Source organism: Perissodus microlepis, chromosome 10 (assembly GCF_051167445.1).
Source record: "Perissodus microlepis isolate ML-2025 ecotype Zambia chromosome 10, ASM5116744v1, whole genome shotgun sequence".
Taxonomy (NCBI): domain Eukaryota; kingdom Metazoa; phylum Chordata; class Actinopteri; order Cichliformes; family Cichlidae; genus Perissodus; species Perissodus microlepis.
Genome location: NC_140470.1, coordinates 10,866,241 through 10,892,758, shown reverse-complemented (window position 1 = coordinate 10,892,758; position 26,518 = coordinate 10,866,241). Strand labels below are relative to the sequence as shown.

General features: G+C 40.3%; 1 protein-coding gene and 1 long non-coding RNA gene across 2 annotated transcripts in view; one reads left to right on the top strand and one right to left on the bottom strand.

Annotated features, from left to right (window-relative positions):
- Positions 1 to 13,301, top strand: part of LOC146378824 (NLR family CARD domain-containing protein 3-like) — a 36,531-nt gene extending 23,230 nt beyond the window's left edge. Inside the window, exons 8-10 of the mRNA XM_084941897.1 lie at positions 1,210 to 1,386; positions 10,338 to 10,384; positions 10,539 to 13,301. Coding sequence (XP_084798023.1) covers positions 1,210 to 1,386; positions 10,338 to 10,384; positions 10,539 to 11,068 — 754 coding nt within the window. The 3' untranslated portion in view covers positions 11,069 to 13,301. The remainder of the gene's footprint in view (positions 1 to 1,209; positions 1,387 to 10,337; positions 10,385 to 10,538) is intronic.
- An 8,367-nt stretch (positions 13,302 to 21,668) lies between these two features.
- LOC146378823 (uncharacterized) lies at positions 21,669 to 25,870 on the bottom strand. Its single transcript, XR_014801506.1, has 3 exons — positions 24,856 to 25,870; positions 24,581 to 24,710; positions 21,669 to 24,166 (listed from the first exon to the last, which is right to left on the bottom strand). It is a non-coding gene; the product is annotated as an uncharacterized LOC146378823 (long non-coding RNA).
- Between the last annotated feature and the right edge of the window lie 648 nt (positions 25,871 to 26,518).

Below are 26,518 nucleotides of genomic sequence, written 5' to 3'. Positions count from 1 at the left end.
TTTTGCTGTTTTGCTTCCACGACTATTAAAATCACACTTCATGCACAGCTAGCTCTCTCTCTATCTCTCTCTGTACTTCAAGAACAGTTTCCCGTCTCCAATCTCTGTTTTCTGTATTATTCTTTCGCTTATTACCCACCAGTCTACCGTTGTTTACAGCGCTGTCTTTTTCTTTTTTCACTTAAATGACCTCGGACAAGAAAGCCTATTTTTTTCTGTTGTTGAATACTGAAGAAATTTAAACTTTATATGCAGAACATTGTAGAATATTTTTAAGGTTATCTGCTATAAAAAGCCAGACCAGGAAAATCTCCTTCATGTTTTTCTGTGTTTTATTCTCAGTTACTTTCACACAAAGGCATCTGCTGTGATGTTCACAATTCTGACGAAGTCAGTACTGATAAATGATCAGAATTATAATATTTCTGACTGTCTGAGGCTAAGTTGAATCGAATCGGGACTTTGAAAACCGGAATCGAACGGATTATAGAAATCAGTGATAATACCCAGCCCTAGTGAGCAGCCTAGGCACGACAGAAGTGGATGTAGCTGTAATAGGAAAAGAACTATTGCTAACTTTTCTGTTAAGTTAAGGCCTGGTCCTTCTGAAATTCATAGTCAGTGCTCTGACACGGTGTCATCAATCTTTGAAAGCTGAAAAAGCACAGTGTATCCAGAAAAACACATTATATTATATTATATAAATTATTATAAAATTTGTGTGCGCCTAACTTTTGTGCCAGTACGCCTAACTTTAAAAAGTTAGGCGTACCGGTACGCCCATGGCAAAAAGTTAGTCTAGAGCCCTGCTATATCTAGCTGTTATGTCTCAACCTCATGCACTAACTCAGGCTCCTTCCCCGCCAGAGAGGTGACATTCCATGTCCCAATTGCCAGTTTTGGTAGCCGGGGATTGGTCCACCAGGGCCTCCGCTCCTGGCCACCGCCCGGCACACAATGCACCAAACCCCTACGGCGCCTCCTGCGGGTGGTGGGCCTGCAGGAGGATGGCCCATGTCCCCTTTTCGGGCTGTGCCTGGCTGCGCCCCATGGACTAAGGCCCGTCCATGTTTTTTTTTTTTTTTTTAAAAAGCTAAAATGAACCTAATGGATGGATAACATTGTATCTCCATTAAAATATATAAATAAATATATCATGAAAGTCTTCAGTGAAGAGTTTCACTGAATTGTTGTTTTGTGTGTGTGCAGTCTGTCAGGCTGTCTGATCACCGAGGAAGGCTGTACTTCTCTGGCCTCAGCTCTGAACTCCAACCCGTTCCATCTGAGAGAGCTGGACCTGAGCTACAATCATCCAGGGAACTCAGGAATGAAGCTCCTGTCGTGTCCTGCAGTGAAGGAACAATGCTGGAGACTGGACACTCTCAGGTATGGAGAGAATGTCTGATAGACGAGGAATAGCTGGAAGCATTTCCTGTGTCCTTCACTGAGTTACTAATTAACATCATGTTACAAATTACAAATGCAGAACCATTTTTTGATCATTCCAAATAGGAACACTAGTCTACTTAAAAGAAAATATAAAACATAAGGAAATTAATTTATTAATCATGAGATATGTGTATTGAATTAACTTTTCTAGGAGAAATGACAAATGTATTTTCTTTCTTTCAATATTTGGGTAGATCTCTTTATAATTGTGCAGTAACTTTTAGAAAATTATATTTCTTTGAAAAAGGTACTTTCTGGAGGAAGCAGAAAGGTGTGATGAAGAAAGGGCTGCATAAGAAATATAATACGCTTCTCAATCCTGACAAATTCCAACAAATTACAGCGTTGGTTGAAGAGAGACAGAAGCCAGGAAAATAAACCAGCTGTTCTTGACTGAACCATCCAAGGGGGTACCCTCGGTGGTAGGGGATTTTTATGAGAACAATCCCATCAAGACTGGAGATAATTCAATACTGAAAAACCATATGAAAGACCCATGTAACACATAACAAGAATATAACGTTCATACACAAATGACAGGGATTGGGCAGGAAGTCAAATAATATTACAACACATCTTGAAAAAGTTCTAATCCGTACTTATCCTGTATGGTGATGAAATGAAACCAACAGATTATAGAAAATATCCTAACACTTTCAATGAAGGTTTTATAGAAGGCCAATAAGATATTATTACTGATGCAGACTGAGTTCAGTTTTCCTAACAAGGTACATTATCTGGTGACACCTCTGGTTTGGAGGAGAAGATGGTCTCCAAGTACTTGTGCTCCTTTACGATCTCTACTGATGACCCGTACATAGTGGCAGAAACACCTCTATCCAGTTCCCATTCTCTGCTGGAGAAGGTCACTACCATCTCTGTGGTTTTGCTGACATTCAGCTCCAGCTGTGATGAGTCAGACCATTCAACAAACTGCTGAAAAGATGGAGAAAGAATGTGAGCAGTGGAAAAGGAATATGAAGGCAGGCAAAATAAAAATAAGTGACTTGAGAGAGAGGGAAAGAAACAATGCAGTCAACTAAAAATACACCCTTACTGTTTAAGATAAAATAACAGCCAGACACTACTAATCAAATAGTTTTTCAATTCAATTTCATTTCAGTTTTTTTATATAGCGCCAAATCACAAAAACAGTCGCCTCAAGGCGCTTTATATTGTAAGGTAGACCTTACAATAATACATACAGAGGAAAACCCAACAATCATATGACCCCCTATGAGCAAGCACTTTGGCGACAGTGGGAAGGAAAAACTCCCTTTTAACAGGAAGAAACCTCCGGCAGAACCAGGCTCAGGGAGGGGAGGCAATCTGCTGTGACAGGTTGGGGTGAGAGAAGGGAGACAGGATAAAAGACATGCTGTAGAAGAGAGACACATAGATTAATAACAAATATGATTCAATGCAGAGAGGTCTGTTAAAACAGTGAATGAGAAAGGTGACTGAAAGGGAAAAACTCAATGCATCATGGGAATTCCCCAGGAATGGACGCCTATTGCAGCATAACTAAGGGAGGATTCATGGTCACCTGATCCAGCCCTAACTATATGCTTTAGCAACAAGGAAAGTTTTAAGCCTAATCTTAAAAGTAGAGATAGTGTCTGTCTCCTGAATCCAAACTGGAAGCTGGTTCCACAGAAGAGGGGCCTGAAAACTGAAGGCTCTGCTTCCCATTCTACTTTTAAATACTCTAGGAACAACAAGTAAGCCTGCAGTGTGAGAGCGAAGTGCTCTAATAGGGTGATATGGTACTACAAGGTCCTTAAGATAAGATGGGGCCTGATTATTTAAGATCTTGTATGTGAGGAGCAGGATTTTGAATTCCATTCTGGATTTAACAGGGAGCCAATGAAGGGAAGCCAACAGGAGAAATCTGCTCTCTCTTTCTAGTCCCCGTCAGGACTCTTGCTGCATCATTTTGGATCAGCTGAAGGCTTTTCAGGGGGGTTTAAGGACTTCCTGATAATAATGAATTACAGGCGTCACTCCGAGACAGGATATTTCTAATTTTAGAGATGTTGCACAAATGGAAGAAAGCAGTCTTACATATTTGTTTAATATGTGCATTGAAGGACATGTCCTGGTCAACAATGACTCCAAGGTTTCTCACAGTGTTACTGGAGGCTAAGGTAATGCCATCCAGAGTAAGAATCTGGTTGGATACCATATTTCTAAGATTTTCATGGCCAAGGACAATAACCTCAGTTTTATCTGAATTAAAGCTGAAAGTTAGCGGCCATCCAGGTCTTTATGTCTTTATGTTTAACTAATTGGTGTGTGTTATCTGGCTTCATGGATAGATAAAGTTGGGTGTCATCAGCATAGCAGTAAAAAATGTATGCTATGTCTTCTAATGATGCTGCCTAGGGGAAGCATGTATAATGTAAACAGAATTGGTCCTAGCACTGAACCCTGTGGAAGTCTATTAGATAGATATGATACAAACCACTGCAGTGCAGTACCTGTAATACCTACAGCATGTTCTAATCGTTCAAATAGAATATTATGGTCAACAGTATTGAATGCTGCACTGAGATCTAGCAGGAGAAGCACAGAGATGAGTCCACTGTCAGAGGCCATAAGAAGATCATTTGTAACCTTCACTAAAGCTGTTTCTGTGCTGTGATGAGCTCTGAAACCTGACTGAAACTCTTCAAATAAGCCATTCCTCTGCAGATGATCTGTTAGCTGTTTGACAACTACTCTTTCAAGGATTTTTGATATGAAAGGAAGGTTGGAGATTGGCCTATAATTAGCTAAGACAGCCAGGTATAGGGATGGCTTTTTAAGTAAAAGTTTAACTACAGCCAGCTTTAAGGCCTGTGGTACATAGCCGATTATCAGAGATAGGTTGATCATATTTAAGATTGAAGCATTAATTAATGGCAGGACTTCTTTGAGCAGTTTTGTAGGAATGGGGTCTAAACGACACGTTGATGGTTTGGAGGAAGTAATTATTGAAGTTAACTCAGAAAGATCAATTGGAGAAAAAGAGTCTAAATGAATATCAATAGCATTAAAAGTACCTGTAGATAATATCAGATCTGTGAGATGATTATGGGTAATTTATTTTCTAAAGATTAAAATTTTATTTGTGAAGAAGTTCAAGAATTCATTACTAGTTAACACTAAAGGGATGGTTGGCTCAACAGTGCCCTGACTTTTTGTCAGCCTGGCTACAGTGCTGAAGAGAAACCTGGGGTTGTTCTTATTTTCTTCAATTGGTGATGAATAGTAAGATGTTCTGGCTTTGCGGAGGGCTTTCTTGTAAAGCAGCAAACTATTTCTCCAGGCTAAATGATGATCCTCTAAATTTGTGACACGCCATTTCCTCTCCAGCTTATGAGTTATCCGCTTTAGGCTACGTGTTTGAGAATTATACCAGGGAGTCCTTCTGATTTGAGGCCTTGTTTTTTACAGGAGCTACAGTATCCAGAGTCATACGTAGTGAGGACGTAAAATTATTAACAAGATAATCGACCTTGGACAGCGAGACCTTGGAGTAGCATTCAGGTAGCTGCTCTGCTCTGTGTTGGTACAGGGCATTGAAGATGATAACACACTGTAAAATTTAATTAGTTCACAGAACGCTAAAAAAACTATGCAAACTCTTTGCCTCAAAAAAATTCAATAAAGTTTACTTAAGATGACTAAGTTAGGGCAACTTATTCACTTTGACTACACTGTGCAAAACCTATTTAGTTTCCAGAACTCAAAAAAACTATGCAAACTCGTTGCCTAAAAAAACTAAGTAAAGCTTACTTAAGATGACTGTTAGGACAACTTATACATTGCAAGTATGCAGTATTAGGAATAACTTGATATTTCTGACTGTGCAATACTAATTGTTTACCCACTGACAAACATTTCAATTTCAACTAAGTTAAAAAAAAAACAATTTGTGGTAACCTGATTATGAGTAAAAAATATAATTAACAACACTTTTTGTAATGATGTTACAATCAGCCTGACTTTTATTTTCAAATGTAAAAAAAAGTATAACAGCCAACATACTGGACACTGTTCTCTTGAACAACAAACAATTATACTGTCATTACTGTTATAATCTTACAATGAAACAAAGTCTCAGATTTAATTATTCTGAAACTAAGTTTAGGCTTTCCACAACTTTGTTTTGTACTTACATTACTTATATAATCAAAATAAAATGTATTTATTGTTCAGTCACAAGTGCAGTCTCTAGTTTAAACAACACATTTGTTTTGCATTCAAACACAGGAGTTTGGTATGTTGTAATATTTTAAGGATGGCTTGTTTCCAGTCCAGGCATTGCTGCCTGAATGACTGCCATGGATCGAGGTGATCCAAATGTAAGTGAAGAAGAAAGTCTTTAAATTCCCTTAAGTACAGTGGCAGTGGATGTGGGTCGGAGATGCAATGAGCTTGAACCTGCAGGTGACCATCTTCACTGACCACACCATCTGTGACGGAGGACTCATCTCTCCTGGTGTCCTGCAAGCAAACAATCAGATTTTTTGGAACACCGACTTATTTGCTTTCTTCAAACAGTTTTTTCTGCATTTGCTACAGAACAGACCCCAATTTAGACAATCTCAGGCACCCTCCCCACCCGATAGTGATGTGTCGGTCGCGAACGAAACAGCTCTTAGAGCCAGATCTTTGAAGTGAACGACGCGAGTCTGGGTTGTTGGGTTTTTTTTCCCCCTTTCTCTCACCCTCTCTCTCGCACTTTTTTCCCCGCTTCACTCTGCACACGAGCCTTGTGCTTTGCACTGGGAAGAGGGGGGAGGGGCGGTAGTTACACTCTCAGTAGCACAGGAACAGAGCAGGAGGGAAAGAGAGAGAAAGAGAGCCAGGGACAACAATGTCACATTAGAAAGGTATAGTAATCATCCACAACTATTTTCAGTTGCGGGTGATAAAGGATTCATGAAGTTTATTCATGCAGGCCCATATGACAGAGAATGTGCATCTTGTTGTTTCACTTTAAATTTGTTTAAAAGGAAAAAGCAGAAAATTTAAATAGTTAAAAGTTGAAATGTAAATAGTTGGCTCTTTTACTATATGATTTATTTATTACATTTTATGTGGAGTGAATAAATAAAAGTATATTTATGGTGGCCCCCAGAGACAAAGCACGTATGAACTCCAAAACACGTAATAACTCCAAAACACGTAAAAACTCCATAGCACGTACAAACTCCAAAACACGTAAAAACTCTGACCACCACCCGACACAATAATATCATGTATATTTTAAAAAAGGGCACTATATACTTCACTGTATACAGTGTAGATGTCACGGCTGCCCAGGCGAGCCGTGTGGTGTTGGAGGGAGAAAGGACGCTGAACCAGGCGAAGGCGACGCTGAAGCTGAAGCTGGACCAGGCGAGGATGAGGCTGAAGCTGGACCAGGCGAGGATGAGGATGAAGCTGAAGCTGCTGCTGCAGGCGTGGATGAAGCTGCTGGTGGCCGGACGGGCTCCTCGGGCCCTCCAGCTGACGAGGCAGGCTGCCGGACGGGCTCCGCGGGCCCTCCAGCTGACGAGTCACAAACAGACAGTGTGACACCATAGACAGACAGAACACAGAAGTGGGACCAGGGCAGGCACATAACAGAAACGTAACAAATGGCAAATCATAACAGAATACATACTCAGAATAAACAAAAGCATAAAGAAACACAAAACACTGAGTCGGCAGACTCAGGACCATGACAGTAGACCCTCTAAACTAAGTTTGTGGGATATGATCTTTGAATAAATGCTGAACTGTTGTTGTTTGTTTAATTACACAGCACTTCTTGTAGAATTAACTGGAGTCATCAGCAACAGCATAGAGCAGTCTGATCTCAAGTCTAATAACAGAAGACAGGAAAAGATCAGTAATGAAGAAACAACTTCCCCAAACCAAAGCACAAATGAAACAATAAGTAAAACAGGTTGATCTAAAGTTTGGTTTGAGTTCAGCCTGATTAATATAAATGTTACTGACAGTTACTAAAATACTGGAAAACCAAAATACATACCACTCAGTTGATGTCTTTCTGTCCAACAGCTCCTTTTGTAGACTTGTAAGTGTTTGATGTAATGTGGGGAGTGCTGGTCCGAGCCTCAAAGACAGTAAGGGAAAAAAAAACATTATAACATACAACAGAGAAGGTCAATGTAGACCTCATACAACCAAATTACACTAGCACATATAGTACTAAAAACACCATCTACTACTGTCTGAATGTGCGGTATTGGCACTGTCAGTTTAGGCCTTAAGAGATATGTGTTGTTTTATTATTACTTTATTGCTTTTTATTATAACTTTAATCTTAGCCAAACCGATGTACTCACGAACAAATAAAACACTGAAATAAATCAAACATTAAGATTTAGAAGTTATCCAAGTGACTTATAAATCATGTTTAACCTGAGTAGCGAAAGACCGCAGGGGTTTTGCAAACGATACGCCGGGAGTTCTCCCGAAAACTCCGGAGCACTTTTGCAAATATGTGATATCTTGACAAATCGAGCACATATTTGAATTTAACACATTCTCGCCTGAAAGTATATTAAAAGTTGATTTTTGTGACCCAGAAAAAGTAATATTTAAACGTTTTTAAGCCCATACACACGTCACCACCGATGCACGGTCGATAAAACAGGTGGAGCAAGGACACATCACGGAATTTTTAGTGTTCTCGACTTGAAGTGTACTTTGAATTGGAACAGTACTTGGTCTCTGACGTATCACAGGTCCCACAGACCGTAAATACACACAAGACCACATACACAGGCTCCAACAAATGCCTCCTCCTTTTCCCCAGAAGGAAACTTAGGTTTAATATTACTCTTATTACTCTTTCTTCGAAAGGAGCCAGTTGAGGTGGTTCGGGCATCTGATAAGGATGCCTCCTTGGCACCTCCTGGGGTTGGTGTTCCAGGCATGTCCCACCGGGAGGAGGCCCCAGGGCAGACCCAGGACACGCTGGAGTGATTATATCTCTTGGCTGGCCTGGGAACGCCTTGGCGTTCCCCTGGACAAGCTGGAGGAGGTGGCTGGGGAGAGGGAGGTTTGGGCTTCTCTGCTTGGGCTGCTGCCCCGCAACCTGGCTCCGGATAAGCTGAAGAAGATGGATGGAAGGATGAAGAGTTCCAAGGAGGGCCTCTGTTCTAAAGAGAATATGGTAGCATTGCTTAGGTTTGCAAAACTGCATCTGAACTAACCCACAATTCTTATGGCCAGGTGAGAAAACCTGACTGAAAGGCAGTGGTGGGACTTTCAAAGAGCTTGACTGCATAACTGAATGCAACAAAATCTCAATGACTAATGACTGTAACACTGTAAACAAGGGTGATCCAAAATTCCCCCACAAAGATGTGAGAGACTGACCAAAAGGGGAAAAAAGTAATGCAAGTTATGGCTTTTAAAGGTAGCTATTGTTACAGATTCAAATATTGGGGATGGATACAAGAGGAAAAACCAAAATAACAACACTGGTCCGGCCGGGTTGAGTCAAACGATGATTTTAATGATCACACGTGTGGGAGATGGACACCGTACGCAGACAGCATCAGATCTCAAAATGGTGGAGCATTGATCAAACTCTTATAGCCTCTAGTGGCCCCCACCTAATCATAAAAGCCTAAACATTCACATTCTTTCTCTCACACGGCGCCTAAGGTACGACCTTGGCTCCCTGTTTATCTGCTCCTGCTGAGATGGGACAGAAAACCTCTCCAGTATGTTCTGTTTTCTTCTAATCAGACAAATAAGGCGATGACTTTCTGCGAACAGTATTTCTTATAACTCAGCAGTATAATGCATCATAAAACAATATCATTCATTCACAATCAATCAGCAGTCTAATGTAATGCAAATCAGTCTAACAAATGCAATAGTTATCACCTTCTTCTAATTCAGGAGAATAATGCAAACTAAAACTACATAATAATTCACAATCTTTAATTAGGGGTCTAACATGGCATAAAATAATATTATAATCTCACACTATATTTTTTCACTGGACTCCAGAGAGTCATATGACAGACAGAAAAGACAACAGGCAATGTTCGAAGGTAAGACAATACAATGCATGTGTTATGTGCTATCAAACATGAGAGAGAACTACAAAACATATTGAATCTCTAGCATTTAAAGATAATATTCAGTTCCCTTCAGTGTTCATTCCATTTACTGTTTCAAGGCAGTAGCAAGTAACCCACATTTGTCTTTTAATATGTCATGCTAGTAGTAGTAGTAGTAGTAGTAGTAATAATAATACAAATTGAAGCAATTAGTCATGACAACTGAAGGATTATCATGGTCACAATATAAACTCTTAATTTAAAATGCTGTTCTCATTTTTATGGAGGAGGAGAAAAACAGCTGGCAGCAAAGGCAGGGAGGTGTCCTTTCCAGCTAACAGGAGAGGAATATAAAGATAATGAAGGTCACAGTCTGAATCAGTCATATGGAATCGATTCCCAGGCCTTGCAGCATGTTAAATTTTTTGGGTCAGGGATAGCTCAGTAGGTAGAGTGGTGGTCCCATGATCGGAAGGTCCCAATGCACTGAATGACTACCCTGAGGTACCCCTGAGCAAGGTACCGTCCCTACACATTGCTGCCCACTGCTTCACTGAGTGATTGGGTTAAATGCAGAGAAGAAAATTCCCCATGGGGATAAATAAAGTATACATTATTAATACAGTGGTGTACAGACAGATCCAGGATCAGTGTAAATCATCAGCAGTTTGATCCACATATGGATTGAAGTGCATTTGTGAAAATGTTGGACTGTTCCTTTATCAGTGTGTAACAGTGTGTGTATGAGAGCCATGTAATGTCCATGTGTGCATTCTGACTGTGCTGCTCTGACCCCCCTCCTCCTTTCAGGGTGGAGCCTGCTGGAGTTCGATGGTTGAGACCAGGTCTGAGGAAGTGTAAGTGTGTTTTTAATGGGATTCATGAAAACAAAGCAGCACACATTCAACCATCTTCATCATTCTGATGTCAGGAGTCATCATCAAAGTGTCAATCAATGAACAGATGATGGATCAATAACTGCAGCTGGATTGTGTTTGTTCTCTCCATCAGATTCCTGTCAACTCACAATCGACACAAACACAGTGAACACAAACCTCCAACTGTCTGACAACAACAGGAAGGTGACACATGTGGAGGAGGTTCAGTCATATCCTGATCATCCAGACAGATTTGATGATTATCAGCTGCTGTGCAGAAATGGTCTGACTGGTCGCTGTTACTGGGAAGTTGAGTGGAGAGGAAAGGTTGAGATATCAGTGAGTTACAGAAGCATCAGAAGGAAAGGAGACAGTGATGACTGTTTGTTTGGAGACAATGAGCAATCCTGGAGTCTGAGCTGCTCTGATGATGACGGTCCTCGTTATGTCTGGCACAATAGTAACAAAGCATCTACCTCCCCCTCCTCCTGTGTCTCTAACAGAGTAGCAGTGTATGTGGACTGTCCTGCTGGCACTCTGTCCTTCTACAGAGTCTCCTCTGACACTCTGATCCACCTCCACACCTTCAACACCACATTCACTCAAACTCTTTATCCTGGGTTTTGGTTCAGATCTCCTGGTTCCTCAGTGTGTCTTTGCTGAGTTGAGTGTAAAGAGTCTTTTCCACTCAAAGCTTCAACTTGAATATCAGTATGTTGTGTTTCTCTGTAGCAAACAATAACAAATAATGATTGATTTGTACCGTCATTTATGGTATTTATTATATAGTAATACTAAATCACAGCTTTTGACTTGTGACTGTACAAAATAGAAAGTATATTAAACTGTACTTTAATGTTAATGTCAGCCTGTTGTTTTCCATGTGAGCCCATGTAGTTAATCAAAATCAGGACTTTAACTGTGATCAGTTTCCACAGTGACTTAGAAATAGTTAGCCTTCAGTTTTACTGGATGGCATTACCTTGGCCTCCAGTAACACTGTGAGGAACCTTGGAGTTATTTTTGACCAGGACATGACCTTCAACGCACATATTAAACAAATATGTAAGACTGCTTTCTTCCATTTGCGCAACATTTCTAAAATTAGAAATATCCTGTCTCAGAGTGATGCTGAAAAACTAGTTCATGCATTTATTACTTCCAGGCTGGACGACTGTAATTCATTATTATCAGGATGTCCTAAAAACTTGCTGAAAAGCCTTCAGCTAATCCAAAATGCTGCAGCAAGAGTACTGACAGGGACTAGAAAGAGAGAGCATATTTCTCCTGTTTTGGCTTCCCTTCGTTGGCTTCCTGTTAAATCCAGAATTGAATTCAAAATCCTGCTCCTCACATACAAGGTCTTAAATAATCAGGCCCCATCTTATCTTAATGACCTTGTAGTACCATATCACCCTATTAGAGCACTTCGCTCTCACACTGCAGACTTACTTGTTGTTCCTAGAGTATTTAAAAGTAGAATGGGAGGCAGAGCCTTCAGTTTTCAGGCCCCTCTTCTGTGGAACCAGCTTCCAGTCTGGATTCGGGAGACAGACACTATCTCTACTTTTAAGATTAGGCTTCAAACTTTCCTTTTTGCTAAAGCATATAGTTAGGGCTGGACCAGGTGACCCTGAATCCTCCCTTAGTTATGCTGCAATAGACGTAGGCTGCCGGGGATTCCCACGATGCATTGGGTGTTTCTTCTTCACTCACCATGTGTTTACATACCCCTCTCTGCATTTAATTACTGTATTATTGTAGAGTCTTTACCGTACAATATAAGGTATGAATATAAAGCACCTTGAGCTGACTGTTGTTGTGATTTGGTCCTATATAAATAAAACTGAATTGAGTCGAAGTGTGTGTGTGTGTGTAACATACTGCAGATAAATGCCTGAAATAATAAGAGAAAAGAAAAAAACTTAAGAGAATAGAATAGAATAATCCTTTAATTGTCCCACAAGGGGAAATTTGGTTGTAACAGCAGCCAGAAAGACACATATACAACAACCAACACGTTCTCACTCCCAACTCGTCAAATGTGTGACGCATGGTCAGGCTCCCTCTGCTTCACCCCCCTCGCGTCGAGAATTGACGTGGTGGGTCCTCTTATTGAATACTATAGATCTCCTTAAACGTTGTTTATTGACGACAAGAGATTGCCGCGGAAGAGCCTGTTGTCCGTATATTTATATATTTCTGAAATCACATTGTAGTGACGTATACTGAACACAATAAATTATACAATTTAAACAACTACCTGAGAAACAGCAGATACATTAAATACAGCTATTACTTTTGTATCGTTTATTGCATTTATGGAGGGAGAGGTGTATGCTGGGTAATGGCACAGCTAGCGACTGGGTGACTTTATTCACCCGCTTCAGATGTTATCAGTCCATCAGGCGTTATTAGCAGACATCAGTCCCATAGATGTGGGCCATCTCCAGCTGCTAGATTGTTCAGAAGGTTGTTATCATCCATCCAGATGGAGGATCACTAACAGGAGCGTGGGAAGACTCCAGAATCCACTCTGGCTGGAATCCGATGGACACAGCAGTGTTTACAGGTAAGACCATTTAAACGGACAGCATTTATAGAATGACTATTAAAAGTAGGGATGGGTATCGTTTAGGTTTTATCCGATACCGGTGCCAAACTGGTACTTTTGAAACGGTGCCGGTGCTTAAACGGTGCTCAAACCGGTGCTTAAAGAATGGAGAACACAAAATTGGTCCAAAAACCTCTCATGTTCAGCTGTTTTTTTGTAAAAAGATAACAATGTTAGCCTTTTCTGCAGCTATGGGGCATATATGGTATCACTCTTGGCTGGAAGCAGTGCTTAAACAATGGAAAAAACATAAACTTTGTCTAAAAACCTCTCATGTTTAGCTGTTTTCCACTTTTTCTTTGGTCATTTTAGCCTTTTTGGCCAGGGTGAAGTTACACTCTAAAAAATGATTCATGGGGTTAGTAAGTAAAGCTTAAAATCAATAGCTTTTTCTGCATAAAAAATTAAGTTTGTTGCATGTACACATTGTAATCAGTTGATAACTTAATTTAATGAGTTGGTCGAAATGAAAATAAAGAAAACAGTCTTAGCTCAGTAATATATCGATTTTGAACAGACATTTCTGTGTTAACTTAACATGAAAGTGTATTCAGTTAATACAACTTAAAAATCTCGTAAGCGTCCTTTAAAAGCTGAGTACAAGGCTGACTTGCCCGGACATGTTGTGCTCTCAGACCACTGATCGAAAGAAACGGAGGCAAAGAGAGAAAGCGGAGAAGCGCCATTTTGTACGGAACGTTATCAAACGTTAAAGCTTTGTGGTGAGTACAATTTTTTGCCTTGTTTTATTCACAGCAGCTAATAACTCTAACTTTAACTCTATCAACACGCACTGCAAGAAATCCTTTTTACACAACACTAAACTCTTCCTCGGCGAGTGGTGGTGATAAGCTAGTAACGTTACACTTCTGGCTAACTTGTGAAGTAATTCGACCGTAACATTAGTCTTTGTTAAGTTTTGTTTTACGGTGGCAGCCAAATGGTGTTAATTGACACTGAGCTTCTGTAGCAGTAGTTTTAACTCTGCAAAGACAGGGTAATACACGTTTTTCTTCTTTCTACTTTGAAATCGTTGCAGCGTTGATGAAGGTTTGACCAGCAAAAGGCTGGGCCGTTTTACATTCATGACTAAACAAATGTAGGTTACTGAGTATACATTCGGTTTAACATCGATGCATTTTGATGTTTAAGTCCTAGAGTTATTTTTATGTGAGATTGAAGTTTGTTAATTGAGCCCTAGCTGAAGAACAGCCTGTGTCAAAGTTCAGTCAAAAAACGCGGGCGAGGAAGCGAACGCCATGTTGTAGAAACGCCACAGGAAAGATCTTAAGTAACATTCATAAACTAGTTGTTTTAATGACATTACATTGAGTGTGCATTAGCACATAAAATATAATTTTGCTCTTTTGGGTGTTAACTGCAGATACATAAGCGCAGTTGTATCACTTAAGAAAAAATATCTTTGATTTGGAAACATAAAGCAACTTTTAGGAGAAACTCAACACTAAAAATAATATACATAGTTTTAACTTTTAATGTCATAAGGATTTCCTGTGAGATAATGATTAGACTAAAGACTATAGTTAAAAAAGCGTGAATATTGATTGCGTGTAGTTTGCCCATTTCTTTGCAGTAGTTTACAAGCATTTTTCTTGTTTTTCATCTTGAATATTCAAAAACAATGAATTAAAATTTACTGTAATGCTGATGTAGCACAAGTTGTTTGTACTACAGCCTCAATCAAGCACCAAAAATCAATGACCTGAAAGAAAGATGGCCTGCTCTTTTTGATGCAGTTCAGGTAAATATTTTTCCATAAGATAATTTGCAGTATGTATTCTTTTAAAGTAAATTGTATACATTAACATGTTGTGCCTATTTGTGCCTTTTTTTTATACAGATAAACCAAGAATTCAGAAGGATCACCACTGTTAACCTGGAGACAACATTCATGGCAAAGCTGGACCAGTACTCTCAGAAAATAATGTCCTTGCTGTCCTCAAGAGGAGGGGCTGCAAAAATGCGCATTCAGCGCATCCAGAACATGCTGCTAGAGGTATGAATGAATGAAATGTAGTTTATTTCAAATAGGATAATCCACTTTTTTTTTTCCAATAGGTGATATTGAGTCTTAAAAGGTAGCTGTTTACAACTCAACTATGTCAAATTATTGTTTAGAGCTTGAGGCACAAATATCAATTAAAACTATAAATACTTAATAATAAAACAAATTATAGGTGATGTGGATCATGATTGGCAGAGTAATTTGCAAGATTTTGCAGTTTTTCTATTTGTTACCTGGATTTTTCAAGTTCATGAATTGATCATTTCAGAGAAATGGCTCTTTGAAATGATCAATTCATTATTTTGATTATCACTGGAAATCTATAATTGGTACAGTTCAGGCCATATAAAGTCAATCCTTTTTTTTTTTTTGGATGTAATTATCAAAAACCCATCCTCCTCGAAGAGCAGTTCGACACTCTTTTTCTTATTCACAGGACGATTCTGTGGAGAGAAGGCGAGAGGTCGCTATCCGTGGCTTAGTGGTGTATCTCAGGGAAAAGAAGGAGGATCTCTTCAAAGAGCAGGTATATCAGACATGACTATACTTTGTATTAGAGCTACGATCTAATCTATTATTAATTGATTTCTAAATTAATCGGCAACTATTTTGATAATTGATTGATCGGTTTGAGTAATTATTTTAGAAAAAGTCCAAATTCTCTGGTTTCAGCTTCATAAATGTGAATGGTTTCTGGTTTCTTTACTCCTCTATGACAGCAAACTGAATATGTTTGACATTTGAGGTCATCATATTGGGCTCTGAGAAACATTGACATTTTTCACCATTTTCTGACATTTTCTGGACCAAACAACTAATCAGATAATCGAGAAAATTGTTAGTTGCAGCCCTATTTTGTGTTACTCTCATGTATAAGTATGATTACTTAAAACATTTATATTGATTCTGACCTACCAGGATGGTGGCGGGGATATTACCAATGAAGTGATGAAGATTGTAACCAGAGGTGCCACAACGTCTGATCCAGCCAGCGCAAGGATCATACTTGAAGGAACAGAAGTCCTAGCAGACCTGGATGTACCCAGAGCCTGTGCCTTGCTAATGGGGCTGATATATGCACTCAACCTCAGCTACCCAAAAGAACTGAAAAACACTTTTGAAGTGTTTCAAAAGATATTCCTCGAGCTGGATGATCTGAAAGCCAGTCCTAAGGTAATGTCACTAAAAAGTAAACTGTTGTACTAAAAAATGTGAAGAGTGAGGCTATCCTCAAATTAAACGGGAAATGTTCCACTGTTGTTTGCAATGTGTTGTGTTACATACTGTACAGTAGGCAGTAGGTGTAAAGTTGAGCGTTGAGCATTAAGTACACCTAGTTCAAAATAATGCACTTTAAAAGGATAGCTCGGGTCTTTTGAAGTGAGGCTGTATGAGGTACATATGTATAGTGAGTGTATTACACACAGTAGATGGCAGTCAGTAAGCTCCACCTACGGAGAAGCAGACGGGGCCACCGGCACGCAAGATGAGCCTCCATCCTAATAAAACTGATGTCAGTTTAAATGTACATTATATCAAGAATATGTTTACTGCTTTATTTTGCTATCAGACAGCCTTTTCTGTGAGGAAAGAGAAGTTCTACTGCTTGTTGTTTCAATCGCTCTGGCCCACCAGCGTCCATGGACAAAAACAGCAATTTTACCTGACAGCACACAGGAGTTGCTGGTCTCCTGCTGCCTTGATCAGTAAGTGTAATTGTGTTATTTGGTGACTTTGGTGTTAGTTCGGGTTAGTTCAGATTTACCAAAGTCACACAAACAAACTGAGCCTATCGTGCGTGTCGGTGGCAGGAATGTGCTGACTGCTGTCTACTGTGTGTAATACACTCACAATGTACTTCATACTTAAAAAAACCTAAACTATCACTTTAACACAAACAAACTTGAATCAGAGCATGACTGTCAAAATGTTCAGTCTTTTTGAGACAGATTTACAGGGGTGTTTTATGTCATTTATTTTATGGAGGCAACAATTTTGTCTGCTATTGAAATGTCAATGAGTCTGGAATGGTGGACTGGTGTTCTAATAAACAGTTTGATCATAAAACTGGAATTTCAATGTGTAATTTATTGTATAATTGTAAGTTATAAGTTATTGTAAGTTATTAGTACTCAAAAAAATTAAGGTAACAATTTGCATGGATATTTCTGAGTAGAATAAAAGTAAAAAAATAAGTTTTAATAACTAAATGGAGTAATTTTTAAACAATTAAAATTAAGTTGGTTCAACTTAATTAAGCTTGTGGAGGACAAAGCAAATCATGTTGTTTGTACGTAAGGAATAGAGTTTGCCTAACTAGAGAACTCTTGTGGCATTTACGCTATAGTGGCTAAGCTGAAGTAACTTAAAAAGATCCATGCAAATTGTTACCTTAATTTTTTTACGTTAAGCCAGCAGATCTTTTTTTAGAGTGTAGTATCTGCCATCAAACAAGAAGACAGCCGCATGTAACTACAACGGTGTTTGCTAGTTCACCTTACATGCATTAAGGTTACACACGAACAACATTAAGCTACTCGCGCAGAGAAGAACGGCGGCTGCTGCCATCATCATCCGTCATCATTTCTGCTACACTGGCAGGGCTAGGGGCCAGGACTCTACTCTTCGGGTTTTTGGGGGATGTTGCTAACTCCGGGTCCGATAACAGGCACCACACCCGCAGTAGATGTGCACGGTGTGAGGTCTCGCAGCAAGCTATCAAATACGGCGCATTTCTCGGCTTTTAAAAAAAACGCTATGCGTGCCAGGTGTTTCATCGGATTTGAGGTGTTACCTCCTTTGACAGTATCACAGTATCAGCTTAAAGCACTTGTTGCAGGCTGCTGAGTTTGCATATTTTGCTGTGAAGTACAGCTAGACTTTTGACCGCTTTGCCTTGGGCATTTTTAATCTGTAGCTCTGCTCTAAAAGAACGTACGTACCTGGGCCCGCCTGCTATCCTCGGAAACGTAAAATGATTGGCTAGAATCTAAAGTGTATCACAGTTCAGGAAAAAAAAGCACCGAAATGTTCGCTGCTTTTTGGTCTGGTTACTACCGGTACCCATCCCTAATTAAAAGTCAGCGAGTGTCAATAATGTTAATGTGGTTATGTTAGTAATACACCGAGTGCTAATATAACAGCTTTAAGATGCATTTGTAGATATTATTACGTGTTTTACCATCTTGACCTGTCCAGAGGTTCAGTCAATGAGCTCGTCAATAGCTTCAATGCTAAAATGTTAAATGTAATGGACACTATTGCTCCCATTAAGGTGAAGGTTATCTCTGGAAGGAAAAAGTCGCCATGGAGAAACTCCACACTGGTGAAAAATGAAAAAAGACAGTGTAGGAAAGCTGAGCGCAGATGGAGAAAAACAAACCTCCAGGTTCATTATGACATCTATAAAGAGAAACTTCACAATTATAATTTACAACTGAGGAGTGCAATGAGGTCCTACTTCTCTGACATCTTCACTAAAAACAGTCATAATGCTCAGGTCTTATTTTCTACAGTTGACAGGCTTACAAACCCTCCTGTGTCAGTGGCAGCTGAACTTCATTCGACCATGGCCTGCAATGACTTCGCCAAATTCTTCACAGACAAAATCCAAAAGATTAGACAAGCAATTGTTACATCAACAGCATATTCAGGATATATACCGTGTCCACTGAAAAACTGTTTAAACACCATCAAACAGTTTCACCCTATTAACAGCAAAGACCTGGAGGACATCTTAGGTCAACTGAACTCCTCCTCCTGCTGTTTAGATGTCCTGCCAACAGGTTTTTTCAAAAAGGTCTCAAAGACTTTGGAGTCAGACCTGTTACAGATCGTCAACTTTTCTTTAATGTCAGGTGTGTTTCCAGAACCACTAAAAACTGCTGTAATCAAACCTATACTGAAAAAGGACAATCTTGACAAGACACAAATGAACAACTACAGGCCAATCTCAAATCTCACATTTTTAAGTAAGATCATTGAAAAAGCAGTTTCTCAACAGCTCAATACTTCTTAAAACAGAAAAACTGCTATGATGCCTTCCAGTCAGGTTTTAGACAGAACCACAGCACTGAAACCGCTCTGACCAAAGTGTTTAATGACATATGTCTGAATACAGACAGTGGAAAAATGTCAGTCTTAGTTTTACTGGATTGATACAGTTGACCACAACATATTACTCAAACGACTGGAGAACTGGGCAGGTCTTTCAGGAACTGTGCTAAACTGGTTCAAAACATACTTAGAAAACAGGAAATACTTTGTATCAATAGGTAACTTCACATCTGAGCAGACAAGTATCACATGTGGGGTTCCCCAAGGTTCCATCTTGGGACCCCTTCTGTTTAACATTTACATGCTCCCACTGGCACAGATTATAAAGAACAACAAAATAAACTATCACAGCTATGCAGATGACACACAAATATATATCACAATGTCACCAGGAGACCGAGGCCCTGTACAGGCTCCTGGTAAATGCAGTGAGGAAATTAATGACTGGTTGTGCCACAATTTTCTCCCTCCAGCTAAACAAAAACAAAACTGAAGTAATAGTCTTTGGTGCCAAAGAAAAACGATTACAGGTCACCAGAGAACTTCAATCTATACACCTAAAAACCACAAACCAGGCGTAATTTTGGGTGTAGTGATGGATGCAGACCTAAACTTAGATAAACACATTAAGACAATAACAAAGTCAGCTTACTATCACCTCAAGAATATTTCAAGGATAAAAGATCTGATGTCTCAACAGGACCTGGAAAAACTAGTCCATGCATTCATCTTTAGTAGGCTTGATTACTGTAACAGCATCTTTACAGGTCTACCTAAAAAATCAGTCAGACAACTACAGCTCATTCAGAACTCTGCTGCTCGAGTCCTCACTAAGACCAAAAAAGTGGACCACATCAGTCCAGCTCTGAGGTCTTTACACTGGCTGCCTGTCCGTCAGAGGATAGACTTTAAAGTTCTGATGCTGGTCTATAAAGCTCTGAATGGTTTAGGACCAAAATACATCAGTGACCTCCTGACCCAGTATGAACCTTCCAGATCCCTCAGGTCATCTGGATCCGGTCTTTTATCAGTTCCCAGACTCAGAACCAGACACGGAGAGGCTGCATTCAGCTTTTATGCTCCTTATATCTGGAACAAACTCCCAGAAAGCCTCAGATCAGCTGAAACACTCAGTTTATTTAAATCCAGGTTGAAGACTCACTTATTCTCAGCTGCATTTAAATAAATTTAAACTTAAGCTTAAATTTCAAAACTTACATTTTAACTACTGATTTTATCTACTGTTCTGATTTTATCTGTTTTGATTTTTGATTTTATATACTGTTTTGTTTGTTAGTTAGTTAGTTAGTTAGTTAGTTTGTTTGTTTGCTTGTTTTAATCAATTTTAAATCATGCTTTTTATTTGTTTTTGTTTCTAATGTCTCTGTAAAGCACTTTGAATCACCTTGTTGTTGAATTGTGCAATACAAATAAACTTGCCTTGCCTTGCCTTACCTTAAAACATTCAGAGCAGAAACAACCTTTACAACTCCCTAAACAGTTGATTGGCGCCAAGTGTACAGCTCAAGTGACTGTGAGAGGTGAAGAAGTCAACTGTCTTCTTGACTCAGGCTCCCAAGTTACTACCGTTCCTGAGTCATTTTACAAGCAGCACCTTTCAGAGCAGAAGATCAAGCCACTACATGACCTCTTAGAAGTGGAAGGTGCTAATGGCCAGCTAGTGCCCTACTTTGGCTACATAGAAATGACCATAACTTTTCCAAAGGACTTTATAGATGTTCCAGTAGATGTAAACACACTTGCATTAATCGTCCCTGACACTTCACAATCCCTCGTGCTCATAGGCATTAACACCCTAGATGTACTGTTCGACATCTACTCTGAGATTGACAAGCTGATCGTCAATCCCTTCCACATGGCTACAGAGTAGTCTTCAAAATCATTGAGTTGAGACGGAAGCAGACAAGTGACAACCATCAGGGGATAGTGAAGCTACAAGGCAAGATGCCTCAAGTCATTCCAGCTGGTTCAACTGTAGTGGTGGAGGGAGTCGTCCTTGGCAGGGGCCTTCAGGATGAAAAATCAGTTGTCAGTGAGTACCCGTCATCGTCCCCCTTGCCCGGTGGCCTGCTACTTAAAGCCGGTCTGGTTGACTTCCCCCAGCGGCGGCCCCACAAGTTGCCAGTTGTTATAAGCAACGAGTCTGACCACGACATTGTCATCCCTGCCAAGTGTACTATTGCAGAGGTTAGTGCTTTAAGGTGCACCAATAAAAAATGGTGACACCATATTAACGGTTTCAGATAGTTCATCAGCCATATTGATCAGTCTAAGGCAGGTGGTTTTGTATGCTGGTCAAAAATCCTGTCGACAAACGCCAAATATTACGTACAAAGTGGCTCCCGTACAAGAACGTAGTAAGCTCTAATACTGACCAGTAAGAAACCTCCACACTCACACTGCAATGGGGTACACAAGATTTAGTTTTCTTCCTCCAAGTCAGACTACTGGCTGAGGACACAAGTCTGGCCTGGAATCCAAGGCCCAAAGCCACCAGGGTCAGGATTGTTAGCCTGGTTACAAACAGGGAAAGGTGGTCACTCAGAAGAACAAGTAGCCAAAAACATATCAATCCTAAATCTTCCTGAGAAAGGCTTTCCATCCACTTTATCAGGCCTGGCGTTTCTTAGAGGATGGGTCTCCACACCAGATTCTGGGGCTTCCACTCTCAAATTCAAACTTCTCCAAATCTTGACCAATTTCCTTTCCTTGGGCACAGAGGGTCTCTAATCCAGTCTTTTTGTCCCAGCAGATCCACATGAATCCTAACTAAAACGAGTCCTCCCTCCAGCATCATTAGATTATTTTAAAAGCAAAACCAGCTTTTAAAAAAAAAAAAAAGTCATTTAAAATGTGCACTTTTCATCCTGGAGTCTCCAAGGTCAACTGTCTTCCCTGCTGCAACAGTGTCCCACAAACAAAACAAAACAACAACCACCCCCTCCTTCCAGTTTCCTCTGCTCCCTGTACTCAACTCCAAATAGCTGGCAGCTGGACTAGAGTAGAACCTCCACTCCCACATGGATGTGGCAGACACCTCACAAAGACAAAAACACCAAAGCAACCCAAATGTTTAGTGGAGAATTCTCTCAGTTCTTTTCCACCATGCCACACTCTGCAACATATACAAGAGTTATCACACCAGACACAAGAGCAGAAGATAAAATTAAATGGCAGTATTGGTAACTTACTGCTAACTGAATACAAGGAAAATTCAGTTATTTTCATTAAGGTCTTATAGGCAGAGAGAGGTTCAAGGTTGAAAAGTGATTTATAACAAGTCCCCACACACGTACAGATAAAGCGTTAAAAGCACCTTACCAACAAACAAGAAGTGCAATAAATTAGTGAGATAAGATACATACTGTATGAGTGCAGAGGCCAGATAAGAAAAATTGTTAACATTTTACTTTTAAAATATGCAAAAGCATATCTTTATTGAATTGTGCGAGTCTTAAAATGGTAAGAACATTTTTTTTCTCCTTCAGTCTGAACTAGAGATCCCCATCACCATTACCATGTCTTCATGACCATCCAAGTTGATACCATGGGTGTATCTACTTGGATGATGAGGGGTAGCAGTAGCAGCCACCAATAGTTTTTTTTTTTCCATTATCTTGGTCTCCCAGGAATCATGTAATATGATGATGATGATCTGTGGGGTGACATTAAAATAGCCAGTCTTCCTTTTAACTGTAAACCAAAAGAGAGAAAAACTAAAGAGATGCCAGTTGTGTTGAGTTCTGACTGCATCCTTAAACCTGACTGTCAGTCGTCCATCTTTAAAAACTTGTACACAAAACCGTGTCTTGTCCTTGTAACCGTGTATTGAACACAGTTAGTTACTAATGATGCACATGAGGTTTAAAGCTTTGCACTGTCATGATTTGGCTGCGTGCGGGCCCCTCGGACCCTCCAGGGGAGACGAGGAAGTGCTGGCTGGGCTCTCCAGAACCCCCAGCGGAGACGAGGAAGTGCTGGCCGGGCTCTCCAGAACCCCCAGCGGAGACGGGCACAAAACCAGCAGGCATATGGTTCTGTGGCAGACATGAAGGTAGCTGGAGCTGCGCAGGGTACTGGCTCTGCCCAGGCAGTGATAACACGGTGCAGTCCTCAGTTGGCTTCTTAGCCTCCAGTGATCCAGAATAAGCTACGGGCTGAAACCCAGCCTCTGGGGAGGCCCTGGAGCGAGTTACTGTCTCTATGGTAGCCAGTTCATGAGAAACACCTAGGGTTAGGGTGAGGCTTTCTCCCTACAAGGAATGGATGGGTGAGAATGATTTGGAGACACAGGAGACTGAGCTGAGGGTGACACTGGGCTACAGGCCAGGCGGCTAACTGGGCTACAGGCTGAACTAACGGGGAAGCCACTGATTGAGCCAACCAAGCTGCGAGGGTTTTTAGAAGGGTGGCCGAGTCCTCCTTGCCTGGGCCACCCATGCCAAACACTTCAAAACAGAGGCTTGTTCTCAAATCCATGATAATGTGTTTTAACCCTTTAATGTCCAAGAAATTGACTGGACACGTAGTGGACGACAGGAAGTGATCAACAAACACTACCTCCAGTTGCCTCTTGTAGGGATCCGCAGCGTGGATTATCCTCCAGTAATAATCCCCTACCTGCTCTAACCATTCCTCCTCCGGGGCAAAACGTGCGTCTGCTGAGTCCATTTTGTGGTCACGTCGTTTTGTCATGATTTGGCTGTGTGCGGGCAGGAGTCGGACCCAAAATGCAGACTCTCAGACACGAGGGATAAACTCAAAACCACAGCTTTATTCACTGGCAAGGGAAAAAGGCATGCAACACTAAACTAAACTGGAAAAGAATAACCTAACCTCACGGGGAAACACAGGGAGAATCAAACAGCAATGAGGGATGACGCGACACTGACACAGAGAAACACAGGGCTTAAATACACTGGGGAATAACGAGGGGAATGAGACACAGAAGGGGATCCATCAACGGCAGATACTGGTCTCCATGGCACACAGATACTGGAGTGGTCTGACCTGACCACACTTGCACTGCTTACCCACAAAGTGGCTAGAGAGACAGAAAAAAGACAGAAAAGAAACAAAAAACACAAAGCCAAAGAATGTCATTTGCACACTAGCATGGACAATAAACGTAGACACAGTGCACCCAGCAATTTTTGAACTTATAACCAAGTTTCAAGAGCAGTACTGGTATTGTACTGATACTGGCTGCTGTCTCATTGTTCAGAGAGCCTATCATTATGCAGAGAAAGGAATCTGTGTCTCTGGACCAAAATGACTGTATGTGTAGTGCTGTAGAAACGATACTGCCCAAAAACCCTGATGAGGAGACCTTCAAGTTTGCATATCCTCCTGTGAGGGTAAAGTTATGGGACATTTGCACTTTTTGCATGTAAGCCTGTCGGTCTTAACTGGAAGTTGAACTTGAGCTGTCTTGGCATCTTTCCCTTGTTTGACTCACCAGTTTTGCCCTGAGCTGAACCGCTGCCTCCTTCTCTGTTGTGGTACTCAGCGGTGACCAAGATGCTGTAACGTGTATCTGGCTGCAATGACTCCAGCATCACCTGCTTCTTCCCACCAGGGACCAGCACCTGCAGACAACAAACCACACTATCATCCCAACACAGTCAGAACTCATTTAAAGATTTGGGACTTATGGAATTTCTGGAATTCCCACACATGACAGCCGGCTGAAGCCCAGAATAGTTGAAGATGTAATGACTACAACCCACTCACAGTGTGTTCCTGGCTATCAGCTCCAGTCAATGCTGTGTAGGACACACGATACTGGAGGACATGAGCATTGGGAGATACTCAGCTGATCACCATGCTGACGGCAGTCTCATCAGAAACCGTGAGGCTGGTCGGGCCTCCACCAGACACTGCAGCAACATCATAGAAGAGATAAAGTACCACAGCTAACGACACTTAACACTCACTTTGTTCCTTTATAGGAGGAAAGTGCAAAGTGTTTTTTAGACAATAAATGTAAAGTATAACAGAGAATGTGATACTTTGATTTGATACTTTTACCCTCACTACATTTATTTCATAGCTCAGAGTTCTAGTTACTCAAAGATGAGAATTTAGATGTGAAATTTAAACTTTAAGTGACTAGTACTTTGGGAACGGCCATCAATTACACAATGAAGTTCATTTACGTACAGGTTATTGTATTAGTAATGCTATATTATACATAGAGACAGAATATGACACGAAGGGCTACTGACCACAGAAAAGTAAAAGGTAACTGGGCCTATAGACTAACGGGAGAGAAACAAGCTTTCTGTGATTCTATGATTTTTATTTCTGTGTTTTTGTGGTAATCTTGGATATCTTAGGTTGTCTCATTACTGTCATATATATCCTATCATTAAAACATTGGCTTCTAACAACTAACAGTGTCTCGAAAATAATTTAATAAATAAACAAATAATATAATAAAAAAAATAAAAAAGGATGATTGACTCAAATGCATGACTTTTAACTTGTCTATTTTTTAGGCTGAACACTAGTGCTAATGTGACTTAGGTAAATGGTTTCAGGCTCTCCCCTCCTGTGTTTGAGAAATGCTCAGGATCAGAAAATGTGTGAGTCACAGGTGCTATAGCGTACGGCCACAGCTTCACTCTGAGCTCCATCTCCATAGAGTGCAGACAGTGATATCTGATACTCCTTAAGACACAGGACAACAGTTTATTGAGATATTGTATTTTTTATTTCATAATATGTACTCCAACAACCCAATAGTTCTTCCTCACCTGCCTCTCCCACTTAGGGAGATCCACTTAATGAGGTAAGAAACATCATCATCATCTGCAGCTTCCCAGCGCACCGTGATGTCACTGTCTGAGAAATTAGTTATCCTAAGGTCTGAAGGAGGAGGCACCTTCACTAGAATAAAAGAATAATGTGTATGGGAATTTTTTAAAAATGGGAAAGCTACATCTTTATATCTTTCATTATTAATAACATTTACAGTATCTGTGCAAAAGTCATGAGCCACACGCTGAAGTATTTCATTGGACATTATCTGTTTTTTCCAATCCTTTTTAATCCAGTTCTTGTACCTGACCATTTTCTGAGTAATGTTTTTTGTTTGTTTGTTTGTGTAAACACTTGTTTTGTTTGTTTGTGTAAACACTTTGCACTGACCATTATTGGAGAATTAAAAAGCACCTAATTCAAGGAATATGTGTACACATAACAGAAAACTTGAGAAAGAACCAATTTTAAATCTTTAAGCACTTTGTTACTAGCGGCCTGTCACAAAAACACATTTTGTATAGTGTTTTTTTTATTATCTTGTTAATAAAATGTATACAAATGTGTGTGATTAATCACAATGTGTTAGTGTGTAATCACCCTGAGACATGCATGCCTGTCTGTAAGAGTCAGA